General features: G+C 40.5%; 1 protein-coding gene across 2 annotated transcripts; it reads right to left on the bottom strand.

Annotated features, from left to right (window-relative positions):
• Positions 1-1,113: 1,113 nt before the first annotated feature.
• NXPE3 (neurexophilin and PC-esterase domain family member 3) lies at positions 1,114-22,337 on the bottom strand. 2 transcript variants are annotated; one of them, XM_015621158.3, is made up of 7 exons: positions 22,243-22,337; positions 21,107-21,156; positions 18,990-19,202; positions 11,188-11,948; positions 9,529-9,602; positions 6,319-6,525; positions 1,114-5,421 (listed from the first exon to the last, which is right to left on the bottom strand). In XM_015621158.3, the coding sequence occupies exons 3-7, from the start codon at positions 19,080-19,082 to the stop codon at positions 4,871-4,873; spliced, it is 1,686 nt and encodes a 561-aa protein (XP_015476644.1). In that variant the 5' UTR covers positions 19,083-19,202; positions 21,107-21,156; positions 22,243-22,337; the 3' UTR covers positions 1,114-4,870. The 2 variants fall into 2 exon arrangements, with proteins under 2 accessions (XP_015476644.1, XP_015476653.1); XM_015621167.3 differs by lacking the exon at positions 22,243-22,337 and adding an exon at positions 21,531-22,074.
• Between the last annotated feature and the right edge of the window lie 525 nt (positions 22,338-22,862).

The raw sequence follows: 22,862 nt of genomic DNA, 5'->3' as shown, positions 1-22,862 counted from the left end.
TTGCAGCCTCTCTTGTTCGTTTTTGACTGAGTGAAGGCTGAGTAGGTTGGACATGATGGCAGCATGCTTCAATGCAGTTTCTAGAGCCAAACGCTGGGCAGAAGCTGCTTTGCCTTTGCCCTGTCCCCTCGGGCCATTGGGACTGGTGAGAGCAGGCTGGGCCATGGCCCCAGTTCTGTGCTCAGGAGGAATGTATGAGCAGTAACCAGAACACAGCCCTGGCCCTACCCTGCCCCCTTCAGCAGGCACCACGGAATGAGAGGGGAACAGAAAAACAGAACAAATACTTGGCAATGCTGCCTCAGCACTCTCTCCTAGCTGGGAGGATTTTGTCATTCAGGGATTTTTAGCCTAGTCAAACGGGCTATTTTTGGCTATATACATCAGGAATCAGCACAAAGGGCATCGCACCCTGCTCACTACTTTCCCAGCTGCGAGCCCTGGCTGCAAGCTAACTCCAAGGCAAGCCAGTGGACATCCCCCAAATCCTCTACTCCTAGGACATCCCAGAGACTCCCCAGTCCGTGCCAGGCAGCCACTCACTCCCTCCCTGTCCCCACGACCCTGCAAACACAGCCCCTGGGCTCACGGGGCAGTGGACACACAGCCTGCCAGCGTAGGGTGCCCTACAGCCCTTCAACACGCGGCTGACTCACAGGACACATCTCTCCCCATTTTTTTTTCCATTATTTACGTAAAAACCGTTCATAAGAGAGAGAAGCAATGACCATGCTGCATCTGCTCTTCACCCTTTTTTTTAAATGAAGTGGTTTAAGGATTTCCTGAGGGTCAGTTGGGCTGCAAAACCCCTCAAAGAAGGAAGCCTAGATGATGTACAAGCTTTTAATATGCGCCAGGCCTGATACACCAACGGAGGGAAGCATCAATATAGTTTAGTGCTAGGTCTCATGTCCAGCACAAATCACTCCTCTCCAAATACAAATCACCTAAAAAAAAAATCACTTAGAATGAATTTAATCTATAAACCATAGTGTGAAGCTCCTACCCAACACACAGCACAAAATATAATAGGTAAAACTAAGGAAATTAATATGCAGCTATAAAAATATAAAGGACGCAGGGTTACAGCAAAGAAGATAAACTGAGACTAAATCAGATTAAATGGTTCAAGTAAACTTGCCCTCTTTATTAGGAACTTTTCATTCTCTGAGTTTTTTGGCTATTTAAATTGTTTTTCTGATCACATCAGGAAATAAGACAGTAGAGCCTTCTGCATATTGTAAGCATTACAATAACATACATATATTAGAAAAAAAACAAGTTCTTTCTCCAACATACAGAGTTTTCACTGCTCCCAACAGAGAGTAAGAGCCTTCCAAACAGTCCAAACATATATTAAATGATCTGGACTTTAGTAAGTGCTTTATAAATGAAAAACATGTTTGTGATTGAAGTTTTTTGCTGTTACTTAAACTGTCATGAATAGAAGAATGTTTTAACTCACACTTCTGCAACAAAACCAAAGCAAAACCCCAATATCCCCCACCCCTCTAGAAGGCAATTTCAAGCCTTTGTTTTTGTCATGTACACATGAAATTGTCACCTGTAGTACCTAAAAAGTTGCACAGACACTTGTGGTAAGCAAAGTTTCCATTTTTAATTGCTTACCTCTAACAAGTAGAACAATGAAAAATGGTGATTTAAATCTCATGAAGTAGTGCTGCATTGCAGATGAATTTAGAAGCAACTGAAAACTTGAAAAAATGGAAACTTCCGCTTTTAGTCCTCTCTCCTCATCAACAATTCAACTCACATTTTTACTAAATTTCTAGAAGAAAGAAATCAGCCTAAGAAGATATACATGAGACAAGACTCTCGAAATAATACGATGCAACACTAAGAAATATAAAATGGAGTTTACTTATTTTATAAATAAATTACTCTGAAATCTTCTAACAAACACAAAAATAGTTTCTTTCACTGGAATTTGAGACAGCTGGATTTAAAATGAAGAAATTTAAAAAGAAAAAGTATCTATTGAAAGATTAATAATCAAAATGATCAGCACAACAATGAAAATATCAAAAATAACACGATTTCTTCCTTTCAAAGGAAGAAAATGGAAAGAAAAGGACAGCAGGGTTTTGAAAAACCTTGTGAATTAGTTTTTTTATGTGTCAAGGAAGATACTTAACAGATGCTGAAAAATTCCTTTCCAGTCCCGTTTCACATCACATAACTTCAAAAATAACCAACATCTTAAACTAAGTCCCTATTAAAATCCACTTAAAAGTTTAAAGAAACTGATTTAAAAATATTTTATTGCTTCTGTGTTTACATATCCCATACATACACAACTGGTGTGATGGTAACAAGATGAGAATAGAAATGAAAAATCATTCATAGATCACCTGAATAACATCTAAAAGCACAGTGTCCCCAAACACGAGTAAATCCTCAGTTTCTTCATTTCTCTTCCCTGTCTATTTTAGAGCCCAAAGAAATACAATCTTCATCCTCATTCTAAACCAACTGGCAATCTCCCTGAAGTTCATTACTGATAAGTTAGTTCATCTGTTACTAAAAAATTAATCTAATTAATCTAAAGGATGAGGGTCTACCAGAGGGCAATTAGACACCTTTGTTAATAATAGCCCTGTTCTCTTTCCCTCAACTGTCAAAGCATTCAAAAGAATATTGTCTTCTCTCTCTGTGCTTGGTAGCTATCAGTGATATAAAGCTGCTGTTGAGGAGCAGTTGCAAGTACTACAACACCCAGAGAAGACACATGCAGCCACAACATTTTCACACACAATATGGCTTTATGAGTTAAACCTAATGGTCAGTCCACAAATTAAGTAGCTTCCTTCAAAGTAAGTCTAAAGTCCTATTTCCATGAGCATTATTAGGATAGAGTTGTTATTCAGGATGAAAGTCTTTACCTGTTTTAAAAATCACACCTGGAAAAGATGAAAGGTAATTTTCCATTGTGGTAGTTTACTTTCCCAGACCTGAATTGGTGTGGCCTCTTTTTAGCAGAGGATAAATTACCATTACCATATTAAAGTAAGAAATAGTTACCTAATGCTAATGTATGGGCAGATGCTGTGTGAGGCAGTTGTCAGCAGGAACCAGCAAATTGGATCTCTTAATTGTTGATTTGAAAAGCTAGGAATAGGTGCTATTTCAGTGTACACAATTCCTCCAGACATGCTTAAACATTTTAAAATTGTTAACTTTATAGGCGGATAATACTGATGCCTTTTACATGCTAAAATCATTTGTTTTTGTTTTTTAACCTCTTCTCAGTTGCCCTTTAAAATGAGCACAATAAGAAACACTGTTGCTGAAGCTCGTAGTGTTGGCTCTCTTAGGGCCCTGGCAGTAAGAGCACAAACCTCCTTAGGAGAGCAGCAAACCTCACAAAGGGTAAAACTTTTCTAACATAAAGACATTTTGATTATTTCACTCTATGCAATCTGCCAATTTGCCTTATTAATCTTCTCAGTTTGCTCACAAAGATTCAATTTGGTTTCGACACAAGCCAGTGAAGAAACTGGCCTGAGTGAGACCAGAACTAAGCATGGAACACTTCTCTGCTGTTTAATTTGGGAGTTGAGTTTAATAAAAAACTGGTTTCAAAGTGCTTCTAGTTAAAACTGTAGACAGGCTCAATCAAATAAGCAGCAGGAAATGCCAGGCCAGGAGGCTGGAGAGCCACCAGCTGTCAGCCCAGCAAACCTGGGTCTGTGCCAAGCAGATAAATAAAAGCAACCCTGGGTGCACTTGGCTTTTGGGGCAGGGTATTCCACCTTTTGTACTGGCAGCAGTGAAGTTCATGAAGAAATGGCAGAACTGCCAGACCCTGAAGAGGAGTCATTGCATGGCCTTGACCACCACTGCCAAAGCACACCAGGGGCCCTGGGGTCACTGGGGCTCCCCATCCAGACACGGCGTATGAAGGATGTACCAGAGACACTCTGGGCAGCCCGGCTTCACAGGACCATAAGGGAACAGCTGTAGCTGGCAGGGAATGGAAACACTGACATTGGCAAATGAAACACTTTCACTGGCAAATGCTTTAAGCTTCAAGTAGGCCAGCCTGCAACTCGAACTTGCAGAAACTGCCTGAGACAGTGTTTTCACTGAGGTCATAAAACACACACATCCTCACTACAGATCAAGAAGTAGACAGTGTATCAAAGCTCAAAAGAAATTCAGTAGTACGGGAAACCAAACTAAAACACTGGCTATTTGCACTATTTAGCAGCCATCTGTAAACAACAGAAGTGCCTAATTAGTGTGCTTGATTAAATTTCAGCAAATTCTTCATTACTTAATTCTACAGATATTGTGATTGTGCTTCCTTATTTGCGACTTCGGTACACTCCCTTCATGTTTCTAATTAGGACTTTGAAACAAGGACACAAACAAGGACACTCTGCTTCTCTGGCACACAATTGGAGGAGACATCCCTTAAGCTCTGCAATGCTGAAAGACCATTCCCAAAATCCTTCACAGGCTTCACACACTGTTCTGAGAAACACGACCCTGGCAACAGAATCAGTGTCACGTGGATTAAATTAGGCGTACAGTGCAGACAACTAGTAAAGCTAGTAACCCAAACAGTTTCTTATTGAATCCTGCCAATTTAATTTAAGGTGCTCTCTAATAATCTCAGGTATGAATGATAAACTTGAAGGAATCAACCTCACAGGAAGACATGGCCTGAAGAGTCAACTCCTCTTTACCACCCTTCACAGCTACCCAGACTTAAGGCCACCCAACTTATCCTGCATGCAAGTACAGCACCCAGAGCTCCTCCATATCATCCAGCCCCATTCCACAGCTCAAAAGAGCAAGTGTACTTTGGCTATAGCTAAAGACGACACAGGAATACCCATTTGTGCTAAGTTTGCAGAGGGCACACATAAGATAAAAATGCATCTATTTGATTCTTGACAATTATTTCATTAGGGTGCAGATTATGTGGCAAGTAATGAGCCACAGACATCTCCCAAGCATCCACAAAGTGCACAGCAATTCCTGAGAACATTCTCCTCATGACAGAATCAAGCTGAAAGGAATACCAGTCACTGTTGAAGAGGCTCACTTCTGGCCCAAGCTCCTGAACATTCGCGGTTCTGATGACGATTGAAGTCTTGGGGCTGCGGTCCAGCAGCTGAACAACGGCTCTGCGGATGTTCCTGAGCCGCCGGATGTACACTTCCACGGGGAAGGTGCTGAAGTGGGACCATATGGTTATGGCTATGACGGTGTTCCTGCCCCCCACGATGCTGTTGAGCTCGTTGGCGATGTAGCGCAGCTCGCTGCTGAACACCGTCGAGAAGCGGATGGGTGGCCCGTGGCAGCGGAACTTCAGCAGGATGTTGTGCTTCAGGTCCACAGACATGAAAGGGCCCACGTTCTTTGGGCTCCCCAGGTTGAATTCCACTAGATCTGAAAGCCCAGGAGCAAGTGTTAGTGAAAGATGGTGCAAGAACTTCAAACTGTCAACAAGATGCGTGGAGCACAGGCCAAAGCAGGAGTAGATAAGAAAATCTAAACATATTCCAAAGAACTCTAAAATTAAACAGAAGCGAGCATCATTTTTCAGAGTGGAGTTTATGGGTGTTGAAATCTGCAGGACAGCATATTTGGATTTCATAAGGCTGTCAATGCCTTTTCCAAGTTTCCCAAACTATTTCCTTTTCTCTTATAAAAAAGAAATTTTCCAAATAGTCATTGTTACTCTCTGAATCCAGCGTTAAAAAGAACCGTTCTTGCAATTTTAGGACTCCATTAAATTGAAAGATTACTTCAACTTGTAGGAATTAAGGCAGCTCAAAGACTGTATTCCAACACAACTGAAGTGCTTTTCACTTCAACTGGTTGAAAGGGATGAGGGAGGCAGGAATATTTAATTGCCTACTGAAATCCTTCTATTTAAGGAACTTGAATAAGGAAAAGGGCCCCAAAACCTATAAACAGCAATGGAGGTAATTTGCCACTTCATTCCAAAATCTCTCCAGTGACTGGGATGCTGCAAGGCCTTACAAAGGCAACCCAGGTGACTTCCAGCCAAGCCTCCTGGGGTGGCCACCTTAACTCACAACCACAGCAGCAGTCCTGTTCCAAGGACTTTGCAGATATCTGATGGCCACATTTATAAGGCCTACACGTTTTCAGTGTTTGCTCAAACATTTGGCTGTCTGCCAGGACTTCTGATGAGATTTTGTCTTTCCTCTTTCTTTGTTTTGTCACTGTCACTCAGTAAAACCAGCTCTGTGTCTGAGATGTGAGAAATAAGGCCTTGTAAAGGTCCTTAAGGACAAAGCTATATAACAAAAAAATTACCTGGAACAAATGCTGTCAAATATTCAAACCACTGCCTTATTGTAGAGTCTCCAAACAAGTGGATTACTTTTCCTTGTAAGCACTCAGTTATATCATCTGATTTATTGAAATTATGGATCCAATGTGTTCTAGACCTCCACTGGTCTTCATAATAATAGCCAGAAGGGGAAGCTGTGGGATCTTCAGCTCTGTCCATACTGCTTAAATCTGGAAGAGAAAAATCCTTTGAAATTAACATGCAACCAAAGCAGCCTACATAATCTTCACAGACACCTAGTCAGTGACCGCTGACAAGAGCTGGGTGGCCGATTATTGTTTATCTCGGTTTAAATTAAACGGTATCTCTGCCGCTAATGTGAAAACGTATGTGACACCTTTCTCCCTGCCCTAGAAGCGCTGAGTGGCGGGTGTGTGTCCCGGCGGAGAGGAGCGGAGGCAGGGAGACCGGCGGAGCATCTTCCCCATCCCGGCACGGCGCACCGCTGCCCTCCAGCGCCCGGCCTGCGCACGGCAGCGCTGCCCGCCGGGGACACCGACCCCGCGGGGACAACCTGGTAACACTCAGAGAAACGCCCAAAAAACCCAAAACAAACACACCAAAACCCCCAAACAGACCAAAACCATCCCCAGAAAACTCCTCCTATGGAATAACACATACCTCGGCACTCTAGAGAGTGAAGTCTGAACCATAATGCTTCCAAACTCAGAAAATACCAGAATTAAAGCCAGCATAAATAAAAATGGTTTATGTGCCACTTGAACATGATAATTATGAGAGTCTCAAATTCCAAGGATTTTGTATATTGTCTCTGCTATCTAGCCCCCTCCCCATTTACTGCCTGGGACAGGCAGCCCCCTGAGGAGCAACTACACACCAGGGAAGCTGTATTCCACAGGATACCTTTTTAACTTGCAGAAGTTGAGCAAAATTATCAGTTGTAGTGCAAGCAAAATTATCAGGATTACAGATTATAGGAAGACAAGCTTCAATCCCATAGTTATATCAGCCAAATATTGCTGTATTTCTCTTAGTGACCAGGGTGATATTGGCACATCAAAGTTCTGTGAGATTGTTCCAGGTTCTTCCTTTGCCATGTGTGTATTCAGATACCTGAGCTGAACAAGCATGGAGATCTTCCCTGGCACAAACACCAGCTGCATGGAGCAGACACTTCCAGCTGTTTAAACACTTCTGCTCACCTTGGTGTGGAGACTGCTAAGAACAGCCCATGCCCTGTCATAACTTACAGATGTTTGATAAAAGCACACCTTGCCATGGCCAAAATCATGCCAGGGACCATTTGAATTATGTAAAAGTACAAGCACTGGAATTGCCTAATTCCAGGCAAAAAAATCAGGGCCCAAAAGCTCCCTCTGATAGATGCTTCATTATAACACAGAGCCAACCATAACCATCTTTCCTAATAAGCATTTTTAATTGCTCTTTTTCTATTCAATATCCTCTGCATGTTGCATTAGTAGATGTTAACCTTAGAGGTTAGAGGATGTTAACCTCCTTAGACCTCACAGGGATGCTGTAAAAAGCAAACTACAATTACATTTGTATAACGCAAACAATATAATCACAATTAGCACAGAACAAAGCCATCAGAAAATTCTATCTCTGGATTCTGATTCTTTAATCTGACAGCAGGAACAAGGAGGAAAAAAAACCCCAACTAATAATGTGGATTCATCCAATATTTATAAACAGGAGAAAGGAAAAAAAGCCTTCACATGGTTATGCCGTTAAAGACTAATTCATAATGTGAATTCACAGCTTGAGTTTATTTGATTCTAAGTTTTGATGTAAAAGCAATTCCATTTTTTACCTTTTACATATAAGTGGTACTAGAACAACTGTTTGGTGCCCCGCAATAAATCAGTATTTAAAGTCTGGGTATAGTATCATACCAGTGTTGGCCCAGAATTGGCCCTTATTTTGAGATTTTATAAAAGAGAATAAAAGCTCCAACCTGAAGTTAAAAACCAAGAATAGAAAGAAAAACTTGTATTTCAGAAAAGAAAAGGTTTTAAAAATCTTGATCTACATTTACCACCATACAGAAGAACACGTACAAAAAGAACAACAGCAGGACAATGAGTTTGTGTGTACCATCAATCCTAACAAATGCATACATTCACAAGCATTATACCAATAAGTTCAGTTTATTTATTCAGAGACTGTTGTTCTTGGAAGGAATTTCCCTGAGGAAATGTGCTACTCTTATCAACACTTTTCAACCCAGCATTAATCCTCACGACATTGTAGGTATGCTTTGATCATTCATAGCTCCTGGAAGAAGGGTGACAATCAAATTTTGAATTTGTAGCAGCTTCTGTCAGGAAATATACAAGATAAAAAAAGCAACAAAAACACATCAGCTAAAGGATCTGGACAATGAAAAGAGGTGGAGGGTAAAATGCTGCAAGCCTAGTAGTAGAACTGTATTTTTTAGTGAACAGTAAAACTAAAAGCAAGAAATGCTGTAAGTTGTCTTCTGTTCAGACTTTATTGCTCAGGTCAGTAACTCTACATTAAAAGTTTCTATAACCTTATGGAAAAAAAAAAAAAAAAGGAAAGTTTTAATTTAAGAAATAATTCTCTGTGTATCATATTTTATACAGACTTTTCAGAAGCATAAAAAGCTTGCATTTGGATATGAATGAGATAAAACCTCTGAGTTTATTCTAGTACAGACCATCTTTGTTCTGTTCTTAGAAAGGGCACAGAACAATTAGGTTCTGGTCCAGAACTGTAGGTTCTGACATCCTGTGGTAACATAAATTATAGTAATACTTGAATGCAAGGTATCAAAACTCTTGATAAAAAAAGAAATTAAGAAACATCACAGAGCTGTTTTCATTAGATTTAGAGTTTGGTAAACAGTTACTCTAAGACATTTTACAGTGTAAGTAAATGCTAGGGGAAATAAAAGACATTTTTGGCAAGAGAACAAACTACTTTTCTTCTGATTTCCTTTTTTTGGCTAAAAATCCCATTTATGTACATAATTTTAGAAAAAAGTTTCATTATTTCTGAACTTGTATTACAGATAACACACAAAAGCCTTCATCATTTCAACAGAAATCTGATACTGATTTTTGCACCATGCTAAAAAAATAAACAAATTATTATTTTATACCTGCTGTTCTTTTTATAAATTTAATTATGAATTACAAACAAGAATCTTATGCAGTTCACTTTACCTGTAAATGCCTTGGGCTTTACAATGACTGAATCGGGTCCACTGGAGGGTATCGGCCTTTTGATATTCACGTCACTTGAACAAAAAATGAACACATCAATATTTGTAAAAGTTACTGTGAAACTTGAAAGTAATATTAATCTCATTTTTTCTTACTCTACTTCAAATAACCACATAATACTACAAATGTTTACTCTAAGTTTATCCTACTTCCTATAGCTGAATGCATTCTGCATTTACTTTGAAACCACCATCACTATTCTGAATCCAAATTCAAAGTTTCTGAGAACGGCACTGACACAAATCTTACTGACACAAATCTCAACAAAGCAATCAAGCTGTCAGAGGTCTGCAGAAAGCTTTTGGGGATTTTCCCAAAGATGTTCCCAGCTTGCAGAACCTTGCAGACAAACCACTGCAAGGGTACAGGGCTGCAGCAGCAGCTCCCAGCTGACTAATACTAAGCTCTTGTTCTTTTACTACTATTTTGAAGAGAATCCTTGTCTATTTTTTTTTTTTTTTTTTCATTTGAGAAATAAATTATTTGGAATTTCTATAAGCCACTTCAGTCAAGGATCTCAGAGCTGAATTAAACAAACAAGTAAACAATGAAAACAAAACAAAAAAACCACCCTTTCCCATTCCCATATGGAAACATCACCAATAAATAAAAGCTATATTTTACAAGTGGACTGGCAGAGACACGAAGTCAAAAGACCCACGTACAAACTTCATATGGTAGAGCCAAAAAAAAATATTCCACTGATGCTTACTTTTTATTTCTGGTCTTGGTTACGAACATGCACACATGCTTTCCTAAATTTGGAGCTGCTACTCTAAAATCTTTCCCAGTTTAGGCCTCAAGCGAACAGAGTGCCAAAAGGATGTTTCCTACAACATTTCTGTTGGAGAGCAAGGCAGTAGCCTCCAACTACAACTCTGACACTAAATAGTAACTAACTTTATCTAAATTCAACTGTGTAATTTGATACAAAAGCAGTTCTGTCACATTTACTCAGGCACTAAGAGATGGTTTGGGTTCGTTTTTTTTAATGTTGAATGCAGAAATAAAATATGACTGTGAAACTTAATTTAGTTTGATACTTGAAATAACATGCACAGATCATTTCCACTTGCATGGGTATTGCTCAGCAATTTGTTTTACCAGGTGTTCTCTTTATGAAAGCGTTTCTAAGATTTGAAAGTCATACTGAGCAACAAGGAACACATTTAAGATAAATTTTATGAGGACAAAAACAATTTGTAATTTCTGTAAAAATAAGCATAAAACCCCGACCCTTTTTAGGGAGTTTAAATTTTGCTAAAAACACTTCTCAAAGCATTGTTACTGATACTGCAAGTGTAGGTATGGAAACAGAAAATAAGAAAACAGTTCCCCAAACCACCGCCAGATTTAGACAGCATGCTCTTGTGAAATTCAGTAGCACAGAAAGAAAACTACGTGCCAAGTTTCTTTAAGATTGCTAAGATTTTTGCACAGCTGAATGGAGTTCAACAACTCACACCAAATATTGATCCTGTAGATACACTCCCCCTCTAAGGCAATGTGTCATATTTAAGCAATAGGCTAAAGTTTGTATTAAAAAAAACCTCAAACAAAACAATTTGACGAGATATATAAATTTAACGACATACAAACCTTTGGAAAAAGAGGCTTTCCTCTCGTGTCAGAAGACCTTTCAGATATCCACCTTTGGCATGGCTGATTCGGCTGGCACAGGACAGTTTTCGAGGCTTGTAACAGAACCATGGCTCACCCGTGTAGAGATCTGTGAAGTTACAGACTGGGAGACCTCCAGGCAAGCAAACATTGCACTCTGTAGTTTCTGAATACCTCCCAGACTTGAATGAGCTTTTGAAATAGACTCTGTCCGGCCTTTCCTCTCGTAAGCGCATGAGGACTTGGATTGCTTCACTCGGATGGACAAGTGACACAGAAACTTTGACCTCTCCTGGCCAAAGCAAGGTAAAGAAGACCTTGTAAAGGCCATTATGGCAATCTACAATCCTTCCTGCTGCTCCAGCTTTCAGCCCAGGGGAGTGAATTCGTGCCTGTAAATAGTCTCCACCATACTGCTTGGGTTTTCCTTGGAAATCCTTCATACGAACGAGTACCTCTAACTGATCCCCCACCTTGAAGAACCTGCTGGGTTTCACAATCACAAAGTCACTGTGTGTGGGATCAGTGCTTTGTGCAAAGGCGATTTTGCCATCAGGGGGCTTTGGCCACTGTATTGCAGCAAGCAACGATTCCTGCTCCGCTTGTTCCCTTTTGGACAGGGTCTGCTGCGTGTACCCACAGTAAGGCTTCCTGGTGGCTTTGGCTGTCTGTGACAGAGAATGCTGGACATTGTTTTCTGTTATCCAGTTCGATCCTGAAACTGTGTCATCATCCAGGTGCTGGGGAGAAAAAGATTACCTGAAGCTGTGCTATGAAATGAAACACTGTGAATAATGGGTGCTTTGTCAGGAAATGATCCCAAGAACTGGGCTTTGTTTTACAGAGCTTCAAAGCTGACCAAATGAAGCAACTTCACGAGAAGACCCAAAACTAGTACTTTGACCATGGGATTTCTAAGGAAACAGGTGGGCAACCTGCTTTGGCAAACAAGCACTTAAAGAGATCACATCCAATGTATGGCAGTGTTTCAGCTACCAGTATCCTCTCTAAAAACCAGCAATGTGAAAAAAATGACAAAATGTTGGATGATTAAGTTATAACTCATTTTCTTTTCTTCTGCAGTAACTTTTTAGTCTGGGAGCACCATGAGGTCTAATAGCTGCCCCATGTAATGCAAGGAAATAGGGTTTCTTTGAGATGTTACACTGCAGGTTAAGCTGACGCACCCCTTCCAGAGAAGTCTGCTGCATGTAGCAGCTGCAGTCATTTATCTGGTCACACTCACATCACTTCTTGGCTAATTATCTGAAATGTATATTTCCCTGTAATGTGTACAGTGGAAGAAATAAAAGAGCAAAAGCCCAGACCCTCCCGGGACAATGAATTCACGAGCCAGTTGGCAAGTAGAATAGAGCAGGACAAGCTAGGACTAAACAGGCAAAAAACCCGCTTTATTTCTAAGATTTTAAAAGCTATATACAGCTGCTTCTAGCACTAAATGAAACAGCAAGCAAAACATCCCCTAATCCACACAAGCTTAAAAATTAAAATAGTTAAGTACAAAACTAGACTAAGAGAGAGGGATTCTGCTGAAACTAGAAAAAAATGCATTTTGTGCAAAAACTGTATTTTCATGCAAATGACTGCAGATACCATCCTCTTTATGACATCACATAATTTTGCAGGGTAGCATTAGGAAAATTTTTAAAATAGCAGTCTAAGACTCCAGAGGTACCCATGAGACTTCTAATCAGAAATGCAAAAAACCCCCTTCAAATACACACAAAATCAGCAGTTAATGAGCAATTAATTACCAGGTATATATAATAGAACTTATCCATAGTTCTATTTGACAAAGAAGGAAAATAGTTTTTCAAGCAAAGATTGAAATTATACAGTGTACCATTTACATGGCATCAGATGATATGCTAGTTTAGATTTGAAAGATAGCTAAAAGATTTAAACAATGTTATTTGAAATCTTTAAAAATATCATATTTAAATGTTGGTACAATATTACCAATACCCCAGTGTTCTTCATTTACTTCCTCCATAACTAACTCAGTAATGTACTAAAAGTCACAGCACTCATATTAAAGCCTTATTCATTGTTATAAACCTTTCTTATGCCATGGAAATATCAGAAGTGTCTTAAAATCATTTCAACCACACTGATTTTCAATATACTTTTTTAGAAGAAAGGTAAACCTAACAAGCAGTAGAAACACATAGGTGTTTGAAGTCTGTGACATAAGTTGGTTTTGATCAGCTTTAGAGTAAGATGATGAGCACATGAGGATGTAGGATGGATACACAAAATCTCCTTCATTTGATACCCAAGTTAACTAGAAAACCTGAAACTGTAAATTGCTACACTGTAGCTCTAAAACATAAATTGACACATACTCATCTATACACCAGATGTTAACATCACAATAGAAGCTTTTGCTTCTGTTTTATATTCCCACCCAGGATATAATAGATTTTCCCTGAAGGCCATCTGAGATAATTCTTAATTATTTTTGCTTTCCATCACAGCAAGCCAAGCTGCAGATGTAAGCTGCACATTACTTTTATTACTCCAGTAAATTTCAGCCAAAGCTGAGAGTAAATCTGAGGCACAGTTCTACTTTAAATCTTACCTACATGCATTCTTGAATTGAGACAAGTTTCTATTTTTGGATACCATTATAACTTCCTCCCTTCACTTGCTCATGCATAAATATATACATATATATAAAACAAATATATATATATATATATAAGACACAGAAAATACTGCATGGAAATATTTTTTAAAGTTAGCTATATATTTTGATGCATCTAATAAGCTGGTAACAATGTCTGAGCAAAAATATTTACATGTTTTCCTAAAGAGGAATGGAAAGGGAGAATATGGGTGTGTGATTACTTGTTGTTTCCAATGTAAGTTCCCAAGAGTTCTGGTTTTCAGTTGGTTCTTCAGTGGTTGGTACTTTGGGCTGGGGGACATGGGAAAAACAAATCCATTCAAATTAATAAGAGATGGTTATCTATGACAGCTTAAAAACTGACATATCCATATTTTTAGTCTTCTAGAAATTTCCTGAGGGTTTTAGACCCAGTCTTTCTGTCAGAGATGTAGAAGATGCCATTTCTGGCCTAGTTAGCCTTTCTGAAGTCTTCCCAGGGGCATACCTATATCTTTCAGTGGGAAAGGGTGCAAAGAACACCAAGCCAACAAACTCATTCAGAAAACAGAACATGGTTTGATGTCTCCAAATCAGTCCACCTACACAGATTTTTAGCAGAGCATAAGGCCAAAGCTCTTCACTTGTATGCAGCTGAGAACAAGGACAAGCACTGTCACTTCAACATCTCCAAGTTATGTTCTACTAAGCAGAATAGATCATACCACAAATATTTCCTCAGTCTATCTTGAAAGGGCCTGAGAGGGAAGATCCATGAAGGTAAGAGCAGAGTTTCTCCAACATCCTGAAAGACCAATCATTCTCCAGCATCCTTGTTCATCTTTACAGCCCTCTTTCAAGCCTAACCAGGACCATGTATTGCTGCAGAATTATAAGCTTGTGTGTGAAAATAAGCTATACAATGTACGCCATTCACAGGAGAAAATATTGCAGAGATTCTCTTTGTCAGTAAAGGCAGAAAAAGCTTCAGAGTCAATTAATACACCAAAGGTCCTTGACTGGAATAGAAAAGCTTTCCAAACCCTCTTCCTTTCTTAAGTGTTTCCCAGGCTCAGCTCCAAACAAGTACTTAAGTTCTCCTGTCTCCACAGATACACAAGGCCTGCCCTGAGGTAAATAACTAGCTTAGCTTGTCCCCTCTTCATTTCCTACTCCCTCCTGGCATTTCCAAATCTCTCTGGCTCCTCTATGTTGTCATACGGAGACTGTGCAGAACTGAGGACTTTTACTGCAATTAGTAACCAAAATGAAATAAAATTCTTCTATGAAAAACAGATAAAGAGGATTTCTCAAGAGTGCTCTTCCTTTATGACACAGATTCTTTTAGTGTTCATTACAGCTCCATGTTGGATAACACCTGCTTTGCCTATTTCCATGTATACTCCATTCAAGGTGTCACATAATTTAAGAGCAATTCCCAATGGGCTTTGTTTGTTTGTTTGTTGGGTTTGAGGGTTTCGTGTTTGTGTGGGAGGGGTTTGTTTGTTTGTTTTTGTTTTGTTGAGCTTTTTTCTATCATTATTTTTTTTCATTTACTGCATTTTGAAGCTAACCAGAACTCAAATGTGACCACAAAGTAATTTAATGGCTATCTGCCAAGTAACACAGGCAGGACAGAAGAGATTACATGTCAGTTAAGCACTAATAAATCTACTAGCAGTTTCTGCATTAGAGATGTCATAAAAAGGAAAAAAGGAAGCTATATTTTTATGAGAACTAATGGAAGTTTCAGCTCATCTCCTCATCTTCTGGCGTTCTCACCGCCAACTAAGCAAAAATTAGATACTACATATAGATTAACTCGGGCAATAATGCTCTCAAAGATATTCTAGAAGGGTCACAGAGTGTTGGGAAAATCTGCAATGAACACCTGTCCTCTGTTAAACACCACAATGTAGGTGGCTGATGAAAATGTTGAGTATTTCCACTACTGCTGAATAGGTGGAACTCCATCTCAAAGCCCAGTATCTTCCACCAGCTGTTAACTCCTGCCTTGGCCTGGTGCACCCCAAACAGCTGCTGCAAACCTGCATAAATCACTGTCACTAGAGCAGAAAGCAACACAGGAGATCCCCAGGCAACAGGCACAAGTGGAAAAAGTTCCAGGAAACAATATCTGAATCTGAACAAATACCAATTCCTGAAAGATCAGTTTTCTTATTTTCAGTAATTTTACACTCCAGGTACTTTTTTATCTATGACAGATATAAAATCAGTTCTCTATCATTACCACCTCACAGCACTGAATGGCTGCTAAACTACTCTAAGTGACAACCAATCCTCAAAAGCCATCACCTGACAGTCAAATGTTCCAGAAATAATTGGAATAAGAAAAAGTTATCTTTTGTAGGGACCTGTAATTTAGCAGCAAAAATTTAAAACTTTGTTACACAGTTCTTTGTTCAGTTTCAGCTGTCTTATTTCATATGCTGTCCTGGCAAGAACCTTCCCTTCTCCCCATACACTCTCACTTCAAGGTGCTTTTGAATAAAATAGTTCTCACAACCAATCCCAAGTGGTTCTGTCACTCTAAAAGCCACTAGTACAACTACACAAACCCTCCTGCATTGTGAGAGCTTGATGATGGGGCAACATCCTGATACTTCACAAAAATTACTGTACATTTTATCAGTCTGGCTATATTCCCAGAAAAAAATATAATAAAATATTATTCTGGTACTATATGATCAACTGTGTGACCTCAAGAGAATAGCTATTCCATAATAAAGAGCAAAGTAAATAATAAGCTGGCTACCAAACATTTTGTGGACAGCTTGGTTGGTTTTTTGGGTTTTTTAAACACAAGACAAGGAAAGTAAAATTCTGACTTGGGTATGACTACTGGGAGAGTGTCATTAGTAGTTTAAGAAATTAAGCAGAAACATTCCAAAATGAAAAACTATAAAATCCTAAAGCAAAAAAGAATTGCCCTAGATCTTGAGCTTTAGCCAGCTACGTTGGATGATTTGGGGATAATAAGTATGTCTGATGCATTCATAAACACGTTCTCAAGAGTAACCAACAATAAGCTCTTCTTCCACAGCCTAAACAGATTTGGTTACAGATATTCTGTGAAAGTTTTGTATGATTTTTTTTTTTCTGGCTTTGATCGCTGACTGAAAAGAATCAGCATAAATGCCTATGTTAGAGTGCTGAGGAAACTGAGCCAAGACAAATACAGGAGCAGGTCCATTCAGAAAAGTCATGAAAACAGAAGGGGTTAGAGTTGCATGTTATAGTGTAAAGATTTACCAACAACACAATACTTAACTGAGTTTAGAATAGCAGACATGTAAAGGGCAACAATGCCACAGACACTTATCATGGACAGTGGCAAGAAAAAGCACAGAGCAAACAGCCAACCTGCATTTTCCATTTCACTCTCAAAGCACTGCCAGAGCCCTTTTCTCCAAGAATTGAAATTTTAAAATAGAAAGGAAACACTTTAAGACCCTAAATATCAACATTCCTCAGGCAACAGCAAAATTGAACCACAGAAAGAGAAAACAAAAGCTACCTCTTATGAACAAAATGGATCACACTAACTTGAACCAAAAGTCCATCAAACACAGTATTTTGATTGCCAATAGTTTCCAACAGCAGGTATGTGGGACAAGAAAACATGTTGTGCCATTTCCTCCTGTAGACTGAACACACTTTCTAGCACTTTATGGTTTAGATTTCTTCAACACTAGGGTAAACATCTTTAAGATCTAGTATCCCCTAATAGATTTTTCTTCTGTGCATTCATCCAGATTTTTTTAATATATGCATTTAGTAACTATAAAGACATACTGCAAGGGTTTCTGCAGCCTTTCTGCAATCCGTAAGAAATATCCCTGCTTCCTTTAAAATCAGCATCTGCAGTATTTATTTAATGTGTCCACTAGTACTGGAACATGTAGCAAATGCTCATTCTTCAGTTATTGATCCTGACATGCTCGTGATTTTAGACTTCTCAAACATCTTCCTTACCCTTACAAGATCCTCTTCTGATTCAGCTATATTCTGTGTGGTGTGAGGGGGCTTTACAGCCCCTCTTTCAGATCATTTCATTTGGGCACTACTAGGTAGGAGGAAGGAAGATTCTGCAAGTAGCATACACAGAACTTAAAAGCATAAAGCAATTACTGACTGGCTGATGTGCACAAAGGACAGCTATAATTTAACGAGGTGTTAGGCTAAGCATTACAATGCTCATCCACCTAATGCAGCACTGGAATGTCTGGCCAGGCAGGCAGCCAATGGGCAGGGTCAGCCACCAGGGCTCCCTCAGACAGATCCTCATCTGCCTTGACTTTAATCTGGGGCTACTGACTAAGCAGTTTGAAAGCACCTCTGCACTGAAGTGATAAGGAAGACACAAGACAAATACAGTGAAGGGAAAAACGGGAAAGGCAAATAAAAACTGCATCATTACAGGCTGGAGGTGAACAAGCTAATAACAGCTCTGCAGAAAAAGACCTAGGGATTCCAGGGAACAGCAAACTCACCGTGTGTCAGCAGCACAGCATTGTGGCAAGGAATTAACAAGATCCTAACCAGCTGATTGAGCAAAGTTATAGTTCTCCTCAACTTGACAATGGTGAAGTCATACCTAGAACACTGTGTCTGGTTTTTGGACAACCCACGCCAGAATAAAGCTGGCAAAACCAGACAAGAGCCCCTGAGATGATTAGGGAACTGAAATGACACTAAAGGAACCAAAGGATCCTATCTTAAATCTGGAGAAGACCAAAAGGGGATCTAACTGCAGTTTTCACTTCCTACAGGAGAGCCACAAAGGAACTGGAGTTAAAGTACACTCTAATACGATAAGAGGCAACCTCTTGTTGCACATAAGGCAAACACTCTTCCTTCTAAGAGGGATGCAGCATTGCAATAGGTTGCCTAGGTAGGTTGTGAAATATGAGTGTACTTGAATACTGTCTAAAATCAAAATACCCTGTTGCAATCCAAGCTAACTCTAATGCCAGCCTTTTGAGGAGGGTGTTGGATTAAATACCTCCAGACATGCCTTCAACTGTGATTCCAATTCATAGCTAAATGCTGTCAGTCAGACAATTCTAACCTTACACTCAAAAGTCAATGTTGCTCAAGCCATCTTGGAGAAGAAACGGGCTTCACTTACCTCTAACTGAAAAAAATTATGGACCAGGACCACAAGAGCCAGCACTGCCATAAGCAGGCAGAAGAGCTGCAGTCTGAACGAGTCACGCCACATGGTCCATTCGTGTCTTTCCCTCCCATGTTAGACATTGCCATGACTTCCATTCACCACAAACACGAATGTCATTTCGTCTCAGCAGAGCACGAGAGAATTCAGTTGACTTCCACTTCATTCCTGCAAGTGCATTTACAAAACCTGTATTAAGTTGAAAATGCTACTAGAACTAAAAGGTGGGGCAGTAACTAGTACAATAGAACTGTCAGCACAGATTATTTTCTGGAACTAATCTGAACAGCATTATTTATCATGTTACATAAATCTCTTGGATGTGCCAAAGCAAACCATTACCATAAAGCTGGTCTCACCTGTAAGTGATACAAAAAAAAAAAAGACAAAAGAAGAGTGCAAGATTTTGTTCTGGCAATCAGAAAGACCAAAACAAATAACAACCACCTTATTTATCTGTTAGGCCACACCACCACCATCCAGACATTACCAGACCGAAGCAGAAACTTGTGGTTTTAGACAACTCTCATTTACCTGTTTACACATTCCAATAAGTTGTTATTAAACACTAATGTCTGAAACAAATTTGGATAAGCAAGGTAAAACTTATTTAATCCAGTTTTCTGCTTGGGAAGAGGGGAAAAAACAAATCAACTGTAGCATTAAAGAGGAGATACCTAAGAGTTGAAAGCACTGAAATTTAACTTCATGCATCACCCATAATATTACATCTTCCCTGTTTTGCTTTTTTATCATTCCTTTTATCTCAGGTATTCATTTGCAGCTCTAAAAATAAAAAAAAATAAACTTCTGGAAGGAATACAATGTGTTGGGATTTGGTATTTCTGGTTCTTTAAATCTAATAATAGCACTGTCTTTCATAAACTTTAACTTTCATACAATATTGTTCCTTTAAGGTTGCTTGATGGCTGATCTGCTATAATATCACAGACTTAACAGCCACTGATAAAGTTCTCAATGCTTGCTCAGAATGACTTTTAAACCTTCCTTTCTTTCTGAGAAGGACAATTTTGATGCAGTCTTTTTGCAAGCAAAAAGGGTACTGTTGTTGCAGAGGCTCTAAACTTGGAAACAGAAAACAGATGGCAAGAAGAGACAGTCAAAAGACACCAATCTCTCCAAACCCAATATTCTCAGAGCAGCATTACTCATACAACCATGCACCAAGTGCAACAACATAATCAAATGATTATATAAACTTTGTATAACTTTCTATAAATAGTATAACTGAGAATTTATACAATTAAGATAACAAAAATACATAGTACCTATAGTTTTAAGGCCATATGAAAAATGCTATGTAAATTTAAATGAACGATAATGATACATTAAATATAAAAATTAAAAATTATTTACCAAATGAACACAGGCTAGAAAACTGAAATACATTACTGATATAACCAGGACAGCCCCAAAATAGACCACACATTAAAATGCTTTACAAGGATTATAGGGATTATAACTTCAAATGCTCTGCTGAGAATTACAGAGATTGTATTTCTGACCAATGAACTAGCATTGAAAGAGCAAGACATCCATTAAAGTGGAAGCACCAAAATGCCACCAAAATGCAGCTTTGTTGGAGCTGCTCTGCACTAATATGAATTTTACATAAAACAACAGCTTAGGTCATAAATTGATAATAAATATACCTAAATACATAATTTAAGGATTTATACCTAAATGCTAATTTAAGGATGCATACGTACATTTGAGGAAGAGAAATACATTAGACAAAACCAGAATTTTTAATTGTGTTGCTGAGAATTCTTACCACATGACCAAAAAGCACAAGATGCTGAAAATTAATAGACTGTAATTTCAGATGCCTAAAAAGACCACAAATGCTTTCCCATGCATTTTTAATCAAAATTTTCCATGTTATGTAGGGATCAAACACCCTAAAACATTTAAATGTACAGGTTTAGAGCTTTTTTTATGCTAAAGGTTTAATATACTGCCAGTTCCATGACAATTGATGAAAATTTGATCCTGTTCATTTTTTGTAAAAGGGAAGCCCAAAAGTACACCCAAAAGCCTTAGGTTCTTACCCTACTCCTGAAATGTTCTCTGAAGCCATCCACACAAAAGGCCAGACAACCTTGGAAACAACACATAAAAAAAATAAGTATATCTATAGAAACACCCACAAATATTTTTAAATAAAATTCATACATTGGTGGTTTGCTTACAGTGGCACAAAATAAAATGGCGGTTACAACTTTTTACCTGTAAGATCATTTTAGTTTCTACAATGACCCAAGAATTTTGTTAAAGTATTTTATTCTTTTAAACTTCAATGCCGTGCCTTTGAATTTTCTTCTAAGTATTACTCCTCCCAGCTCACAAGCCAAATTTTACCCAATTTTAAAAACAAAAAGCGGTTTAATGACATACTTATGAATACGTCATTAAATCGTGCCTCATGTTCCAATACAGGATTGTTGCTTTGCGTTTTTTCAAGTTGTCAATTACCGTCAGATCTCCATCCCCACAGCTCTCTAAGCCAGCAGCGTTACAAAATCAGGTATGAGGGCAACCTCTCCAAATTTTGTCATGCAAATCGCAAAGGCAGAGAGGAGCCGCTCCTTCTGGCGATGCCCAAACCGTGTCACAGAGGCACAGGGGCTCCAGGCTTGATGCTCGCGTTGCTGCCAGCACGAAAAATCAGACTTGCACCTGTTTTGCGCAGATTCCTCCCTGGTCCCCAGGGCTCGGGGAGCTGGCAGCTCCCGGCCGGGAAACACGGGACCGGACACGCACCCACGAACCAGGGATGGAGGCAGCGAGCAGGAAGCACCGCTGCCGGCAATGCGAACCGCACGGCTGTTTTATTGATTCAAAGGTACTTTTTAGGGTGCCGCGGAGTGGCCACCCCCGGGAGCGGCACAAGGCATCCCCAGCATCCCCGGGGAGCGGCACAAGGCAGTCGCTGGAGCGGCAGGAAGCACCTCCAGCCGCCGCCTCGCTGAACGCCGAGAGGCGCGGGCAGCGCGGCCCTGCGGGCGGGCGGAGCCGGCCGCGGGTACGAGCGATCCGAGCAGGGCACCCGCCAACCCCGGGACCCCGAACCCGCCTCCCGCCCCGGGCCTCCCTCAGCGGCCCCGGGCCCGCCGCCGCCCCAGCTGCCCCGTCAGGCTTTCCCCCCGCCCACGCCGCGCAGGCCGCACCGCCCGCGCCCCCTCACCGCAGCCCCCGGCTCTCCCCCGGGCCAGGCGGCGGCCTCGCCCCCGGCCCGGAGGCGCTGGCTGTAAATGCCCGGCTCCCTCCGCCCCTCCTTTCTGCCCGCCCCCCACACGGCGGCGGCGGCCGCCGCACCTCCTCCCGCCCCGCCCCGATATCGGCTCTGGCCCCGCGGGCGCTGCCCGCAGCCTCGGTGCCGAGAAGGAGCAGTGAAAAGGAAAACAGACACACAACGCGACAAAAACAATGCCACCGTCCCTGTAATTCTTGATCCACCGCAGGTGAAGCCTAAGAAAGCAGGATGTGAGAGGGTGGCGCGGAGCCGGGCACTATGGCCCGGGTGGCAGCTCCGTGGTCCGCAGCCGCTGCCCCCGACAAGAGCGAAGGCTCTGACACGAACCAGCACAGCTCAAAGGCTGCCCAGCCTGAAGGCGAACGGAGCAGGGAGCGGCTGAGGCGGTGTCTTGGACAGAGAGAAGGTTGTGAGAGCCTGACCCCAGAGCAGCTGCAAAGGCTGAGCGGGGGATAAAGGCACGGCCCAGCACAGCAGAAGTGGGCAAACGCAGCTGCATTGAAGGCTGGACTTCAAGATGCTCGATGAGGACATGCACACAATGTTGAGCT

Source organism: Parus major, chromosome 1 (assembly GCF_001522545.3).
Source record: "Parus major isolate Abel chromosome 1, Parus_major1.1, whole genome shotgun sequence".
Taxonomy (NCBI): Eukaryota; Metazoa; Chordata; class Aves; order Passeriformes; family Paridae; genus Parus; species Parus major.
The sequence above is the reverse complement of the archived record's forward strand: the minus strand, read 5'-3'. Positions and strand labels throughout refer to the sequence as shown.